The sequence below is a fragment of the Rhinopithecus bieti genome, unplaced genomic scaffold (assembly GCF_001698545.2).
Source record: "Rhinopithecus bieti isolate Rb0 unplaced genomic scaffold, ASM169854v2 scaffold_12653, whole genome shotgun sequence".
In the NCBI taxonomy this organism is placed as follows: Eukaryota; Metazoa; Chordata; class Mammalia; order Primates; family Cercopithecidae; genus Rhinopithecus; species Rhinopithecus bieti.
Genome location: NW_016807437.1, coordinates 1,058,640 through 1,066,832, shown reverse-complemented (window position 1 = coordinate 1,066,832; position 8,193 = coordinate 1,058,640). Strand labels below are relative to the sequence as shown.

Here is an 8,193-nt window from a genome sequence, read left to right as displayed (position 1 = left end):
GGGAACAGAGGGAGACACTCTGAGAGAGAAGGTATGATGACAACAGCAGAGAGAGATTTGAGATGCTACAATTTGGGCTTTGAAGATAAAGGTCAATGAGCTCAAAGAATGCAAAGAATGCAGCTATAGAAGCTGGAAAAGACAAGAAAACAGATTTTCCCCTACAGCCTCCAGAAAGAACCAATCCCGCCAATACCTTGACTTTAGATCTGTACACCCGATTTTGGACTTCCGGCCTCCAGAACCATAAAATAATTAATTTTTGTTGTATTAAGACACTAAGTTTGTGCGAATTTGTTACAGCAGCCATTGAAAACTAATGCAAAGCCTTTGACAAGTTTTTTATTGTGAAATATTGGATCTAGAAAAAAGTACAAAATGTCAACAGTCAGATGTGTACAAGTACAGTATTTCAATAGTCTATACATGTGAACAGCTTAACAGGTTCACTGCAGAATGCATATTTAGACCAATATAATCTAAAAAGGACTGCAATATTCACAGGCTATTAATACATAAATAACTTAAGCCAAAATGACTCTCACTGGTAAATCCTAATTAAGAGTGGAAAACAGGCTAAAAGCACAATACACCACACCATAGTATCTCCTTACAGGTCCACATTTAAAGAATATCAGTTTATTATGTCAAAACACTACAGAGATCCAGGACTGGGACTGAATAACTAGTTTATACAATTGCAAAAAATTTAAGTTATAAAAATAAGGTCATGGAACAAAGAAGGGTATTTAATTAGGACTAAATACTGTGAAGCCCATGAAAGGGTTTTAGCCTTGGAATTTACAAAGCTAAATTATTAGACTGTTAATGTTAGCTAACATTAAACTTCCAAACTTCCATTTTAATGTTGGCTAACATTAATACTATTTTTAATTTTGATGTTAGCTAAGGGGAAGGACGAGGACAGCTTTCTTTTGTAGTCTCTCCAACAAGGTGTAAGAATTATCACAAAGTAAAACCATAATGACCACTGGGGACTGACAAATGCCTATGAAATAAGAATATAAAACATTACAAATTTCAAAGAAGGTAGTAACTATCTTATCAATTTAGCAAATCCTGCAAACGTTAAAATCCATGTTAAGGCATTATCTATCATGGTTGAGAGTACTAAATTTAAGAAAACTGTTACATGAAGATCCCATAAAAATAAACTGGTTTAGTTTCCAAGATTCTAACTGAATCTTTTTCTATCACTTGAAAATTACTCTATATTATGCTTTCAAAATGGACAAAGAATTATTTGGTATCACTTCATAATGAGCAACTATAAGAACAGTCTACTGAAACACGTCATGTAAAAAAAAAATTGTTTCAATCATACGTTCTTAAGAAAGCCAATCTTGATATGACATTCATAATCAATGCTTGTATAAAAACCTTTAAAACTGATAAATTCAGTAACAGTTTTACATGAAGCAAATTTATCTTTGCCCATAAATTATTAAGAGAAGCAACTCACTCTATACAGTGTATCTAACAATACTTTAAAATCAAACTAAAACTCTGAACTGATAATAACTAGGAGATAAATTCCATTTCAGGCTGAAAACCGCTGGATCAAAATATAATTAGTCAATAACTTCACATAACCTATCCCACCCTACCTTAACCTTTTATAGACAATTTTAAAGACTTTGGGACAATTTACTTATAGTGCCTGAATCTTATAGTAGATTCCAATTTATTCAAAGATTATCACAGACTGGATTAAAAAGATTAATTTTCAGATTTGCTTTAAATTCGCAAATTAAGTATGGTGTACATAAATATTAACTTAGATAACCACACATAGGGAAAGCAGATACATGGATCATTGTAGAAACATTAAAACTTTAAAGAAATTTTATAAAAAAGCAAAACACGTAACTCACAAAATATTAATATGAAGCCGTATGACATAAAAAATAAAATTACTCTTTAAGAAGCAACTTAAAATTAACTCTTTGGGGAACTATTTTGACATAATTAAATGAATTCAAAGACCAACAGCTTCCCTTATCACACAGAAACAAATCACAAAATTTTCTAAAATCTATATGCATTATCAGTTAGTTCTTAATGTAATCTCAAACATTTTACTAGCAACTTTGACTTCCTTTTGAAATAGGCTTCTGTACATATGCATTTATATACAAACATTTATTAAACATGATTTTAAAACAAACTGTATGTACAAAAGATCAGCATTCCTATAAATAAAAACATTAGGTGGCAAAAGGCACTTGTAAGTAAAAATCTACAGTAGTTTTTACAAAACAGAAACACATTTTACCTTAGATACTGTACAATAAACAGTAATTCCTATTCCAATAATGAAAATGCTAGGTTACTAATGTTAATGATGTAACTTTAAAAAACAAATTTACATATATCTGAAGTTCATTTAATAAAAGCACCATGATTTTCTCCTAAATTCATGTGATGCAAAGTAAAAACACAATTCCCAAAAAACCAGTGTTCGCCATTTTTCGCGTTTAAAAGTTTTGTATTTCTAAATTGAAAACTGTTTGTCTGAAATTAGTATAGTGTAAAACAAAAAACAAAACAAAAAAACCCTGCTGCTCTGACTTCTTAAACCATACCTACTCTATTATTGCATGTTGCGTTTTATAAAGAGCACTACTCATGCACTCCTTTACAACTGTTTAATACTATTGCTGGCAAAAAAGTTCCTGGATATCGAATAATTAAAAAGTTACTTCAAACCAGTTGAAGTTTTATTTCAATGTTTTACAACTTAAAAAATGCTGTATATCAATTACAAAAGTGAATAGGAAACACACCAATTCATTTGGTGTGCAAAAATATTTTTCTACTACACAGAATTTAAGGGCTTCACGGAATTTTTTCCCCCAAATTTACATTGTAAGAAGAAATGCTAAACAAATTACTTTCTCAAGGAGATGTTAGTATGCTTCCACTTTTGTCAAATTTTTTACCCTTTGATAATGCTGCGACCTGTTTGAGTAGTTCTCTGTTTTTGGCCTGTGGGAGACAAAAACATTCAAGATTAAAAATGTCTGAATTATTATTAAGTCATGATGAAGAATACTACTTATTTAATACTGTTTTCATTTATATAAATGTTTCACTAAAGCACTAACATTAAATGAAAGAGTTGATACATTTACATTCATCTCTTTAAGGATGAACATGCAGAAGGAAAATTCTAGATTGGTTCATCCCGCTTTGTAAATGTCATTATTAATATAATTGTTGTCCAAAGATGCACAATTGGTTACAAAAAAGGAAACGAAGTGAATCCACTTAAAAGAAGGTCCAAATTTTAAAAGGGAAAAGGTGTTGGCCCTTCATCTTAAAAACATGAAAACTATGAAAATAAGTTGTAATTTACAATTAATAAAATCAAATAATGAATCAAGATTTGGGAGGAATATTTCCTGGCAAGCTGTATAAGATCTTTCTTCTATGTTTACTCTCTTGTAGAACAAGCATAAGAGGTCATTTTTGCAAAAAATACTCAGAATTTGTTACTTTGCCAAATGCACCCAATGATGAAATTCAATTTTTTTTAAAGCCCCCATCAGAACCACTCATTCTCGTTACTTTAATTACCATACAGTCATCTGACACACAGTTCCACATCGTTTCCTATTTCATGAAAGCTTGAATTTTTGCAAAGATTCAAAATTTCATTTCATCATCTGACTTGAATTTCATTACTAAATGTCCATCCATCACTAGTTTAGTGAGGAGGAACGTATAAGTACAGTGAATATTTTCACATTTTGACTGCCTCTGTCACCTTATTCAGTCTCTTAAATGTGGAAACTTAGATAAGTAAGGATCCCTATATATACAAATACATTAATGATCAAGCATTTTTGTAGTTTGAGCCAAAATGGGGAAAGTGATGAAAATAGAGCACTGCCCTAAAATTAACACATTTTAAAAAGATATCCTTTGACTTACGTTTCAACACTATTTTCACAGGTTTCAGGAATTTTTATTACCTAGACAAGATTTTTTTAACCTCAGCACTTCATATTTTATTCTAATTTTAGCTTTTTATGGCCAGATAACACTCTGCCTTCTCTGTATGCCATCTTGAAGTGGTTTCACGAAATAATCTTTTTCAAACTTTATTCTTCCATTTCCCCACCCTTCTCCAATCACTCTTGCTAATTAACACCCATGACCTCCAAAATGCAAATATTCTCAGTACTATCTTATGTGTGCAAATCAAATCATTTTTTTATGTTCAGATGCATAATTAATAGGACTTTCCTATTCAGTGGTTATTAATAACTAAGGTGGTAATGAAAAACTTCAATTTCAAATTCAGTATCAATTTCAAATTTTGAGTCTGCAAATTGACTCAAAAAGATCTCCATTAGATCTATAAGTTATATTTATGTAAAAATGTTTATACTGATACAAAACAGTTAAAACTGTGAATCTCCAAGTTATCTCACTCAAGAAATAAAGTGTTTATAAATTTCATATTTTAAGTACAAAATACAGTAATTTGAACATTACATCTTCAAAGCAATTTTTCCATTTAATGCTTTAGTAGCTAATTTCCAATTTGCTTTTAATATATTTATATCACTAATAAAGATATTTCTTAATAAATTACATTAAAAAAGTCTTTAAGGTAAATTAACACAATTGTTCAGTACAAGTCCAAATTTATTCTNAAAATGAAGTTACAATGCAGTATTTCAATATATATACACTTAAATTTTTTTATCCTAAAATTACTTCATTTTGCAGTCAGCCAAAAAAAAAAAAAAAAAAAAAAATCAATGAAATTCTTTACAGACTCTTAAGAAAGCTAAGTTTTAAAGTTCAGACATGTTGGTCTAAAGGAAAGAATATCAGAATTAAGAATTACACAGATCCTGCTTTAAATCCTGGCTTACTAACCAGCTACATAACCTGTTGTAACACAGTAACTCTACCATCCAAACTCAAAATGAGTTAAAGGAACTTATCAAATATATAAAACACTTAGCCTAACACAGTTCCTAGTACACAGAAGGCACTCAAATGTTAGGTCCCTTTTCCTCTTAACGACTTACCTAATTAAGTGAATAAGAGTTTTTACTTGATATTCTTAGTATTTTCAATATTTGGGGTATTTGGGGGTGACATTTTGAATAATTTTTTCATGTGATGTTCCGTGTTTTGTCATAGGTTTGGTAGTTAAAAGTATTTTACTAGCTATTAGAGCAAGATCCATCTGTGTCACAGGATTCAATTCCTTATTACATAAAGATTTTTAAAAAATTACCTGTTTCCTCACCTCAGTAAAGAATCCTACTAGTACCATTGGTTGCTAAAGGAAGTGAGGTAAAAAGATGGTACTCAGCTATGACAGACTGTCTCTAGTCATAACACAAAAAAATCACGGGAGTGGCCTGATAGGAAGGATGAAGAGAAAACCTGAGGAACCTGAAGTGGTGGGAAATAGTGTAGAACAGGGAAAAGTAAAGATAAACTGGAGTCAGAAGATGGAGATTTCTATGTCACCGCTTACTATGTGATCACAGTTTCCTCTGTAAAATGGGCGTATCACATAACTCAGTTTTTGTAACAAGACAGCATATGTAAAATCATGTCAAAATGTCCTATTTTAATTTAAATATTAGTTACTTTTACATTATATGAAACTTCAGTTACCAAGAGGAGGTAGGCTTAAGATATCAATCAGGCTAAGTCAAAGAAGACCCTATGTATCTGCAACTATGATTTTAAAAAAGAAAAACCAAAACACAAACTGCTCTTTTGAATAGTGGGGAGCACTAAGTTAAAACATATCTAAGCACCTCTTGCAGTTATTCTGTTATCTCATTCTGGATTTACTTCAGAGCTTTGGTTACATTACATTAAATCAAGGATCATCGGGTGGAAGATTTTGTTCCAGGTAACCATTCAGAATTTATAACTGAATAAGAAAAATAGGAATAACATAAAACTAAAAATAATACTTGCTGGTGGATAAAAACATTAATATATAAGAATCTGATATATGATATGGGCATTTCCATAAATCACCACTTAGTCAACAAATTATCTGAATGTCTACTATGTCCCAGGTTCTACATGAGGTTCCTTTTCAACAATCTTTTAATAGTATGATAGGGATTAAAACCAGACAATGTGTACGAATTTCAGCAAGTTCCTAAGCCCTACTAATTTAAGCTACTTGCAAAGAAGTATGAACAATACAAAACCAAAAGAAAGGAACAGCAAATATCTCTTGGTGTTACAATGTGAAAAAACAAAATGAAACAGGGCAGTATTAACTCCTTCCTTCTGAAGCTGTACTCTCCCAAGTCTGAAATCTGTGTGCTGCCATCTTCTATTCTTTCAACATTTAAAATTTCTTACACCTTAAAAATTTTGTTACTAAAGATTAATTCTACAAATGTGACACTATATAAATCAAAGAGAACATGTAATTAATTTAGTGTGGTCCGATTTCTAAATTTATGAAACCTAGATGAGAACAAGCTTAATATAGTTAGCATTCCGTATCCATGTTGGATGTTCACCATCTCTGCATGCCAGACATCAGATTGTTACTGTGGTGACTCCTGACTTCACCATTGAGTTGTTCTGTACACTTAAAATGCTACTTTGCAGCACTCTGAGGTTCCGGTGGATCACTACCTGTTAGCATTTAGCAGAACCCTATTTGGCACTTTGCAAACCACTGTACACAGGTTAAGTAAACTCTCTTGCTTTGTATACATTTTTGCCACTTGAGGTCCTTAAGAATTGGTTTCATACACCCATCTACCTTCCCATTATCTGGAAGGAAATATTAATACAAAGAATGACTGCTACTGAAGACCCGCTTTTCACCTTAGTTTCATGAATCTGATTTTTAATTTTTTGCTCTAAGCCCAATAATCAATTGAACATATTCCAATGATACCCTCCTCCAAAAACTCCATTTGAAGTTTAGGCAAAAGTTTTCAAGATTAAAGTACTGAATCACCTTTCAAGTAATTTCAAACAACAATTTCTAATGGGATCAAGATTAAAAATGACTATAAAGTCAAAATCAAAACTGAAATGCACCAACTATGCACAAAATAGGGCTACCAATAACAATCTAAGTCAACGAATGCTATTACTCAAGTGTAGCCCTCCTTGCCTAACATTTTACATAAATGATGGTAGTTACCTGAAGTTGTTCCACAGTTTCTTTGTGAGCTTTTTCCATACTGTTCATTTTTGTTCTCAAATTTGACTCTTGGTACTGAAAGTCTGCCTTTAGTTCAGTTAACTGAGAGATTAAAGAAAAAAGACATATATGTATATATTTGGACACATACACACACACAATTTAAATAACTTTCACAATAAACTCACATTTCATTACAAAAGTGGAAGATGTTAACTCCTGTTTCCTGAATTGTACAAGCTATCTAAAATTTGTTTTATGAAATGATGAAGTCTATCTGCTTTACAATAGTATAATTTTAATGTTAATACCTGACCATCAGTAAAACTTCTGAATTTTCTTTTTTTCCTAAACATGGCTTGACTGGAAATAGTTTGGCAACTGGTATGCCAACAAAAAAAGCTTAACGGCTAATAACTGGGAAAATGCCTCATTTAAAAATGTACTTCAATAATAGTAAAAACAAAATAAACATTTAAACTAGCTTAAGGGTAAAATAATCTTTCAATGCTTAAAGAAAGAAATTTCACACTGGGTAATACAAAAAGGAATAGTCTTTTCAGCCAAAAGCTACACTGTTTTTATTTTTTAATTTATGTCCAGGATTATGTACACAGTACCACCTAACACTTGAGGTAAAAATAGAGAACATAGCACAGAAATATAACACAGAATGAGAAAGGAAAGAAGGTTACTATAAAATATGGGCTAAATTAGACAAATACAAGAAAAAAATCAGTGCTTTGAGGAAGAAAGCTACATGATAATTTTTTCATAAATGACATACATAAAAGTGTAATATGTCACGACTTCCAACTAAATAAGTTATTATGTAATTTCATATTAGAACCATGCAGAAGCAACTCCACTTTATTTTTTAAGGTTTTTCTTTATGCCAGCTTTAAAGGTTTACACATTCTCCTTTGTAATTACCCAGTATCTAATAAACTGAAAGATATACAACAGCAAAAATAGAGAAAATCATGGAGTCTTATATTCTTATCTAAAAA

At 31.1% G+C, this 8,193-nt stretch overlaps 1 protein-coding gene across 2 annotated transcripts in view; it reads right to left on the bottom strand.

Annotated features, from left to right (window-relative positions):
* Window positions 1–326: 326 nt before the first annotated feature.
* FAM76B (family with sequence similarity 76 member B) overlaps window positions 327–8,193 on the bottom strand; it is a 21,178-nt gene continuing 13,311 nt past the window's right edge. The window contains exons 9-10 of one of the 2 annotated variants that reach the window (XM_017882002.1): window positions 7,184–7,285; window positions 327–3,009 (exon numbers count right to left, since the gene is read on the bottom strand). In XM_017882002.1, coding sequence (XP_017737491.1) covers window positions 2,920–3,009; window positions 7,184–7,285 — 192 coding nt within the window. In that variant the 3' untranslated portion in view covers window positions 327–2,919. The remainder of the gene's footprint in view (window positions 3,010–7,183; window positions 7,286–8,193) is intronic. The other variant, XM_017882003.1, reaches the window with a different exon arrangement.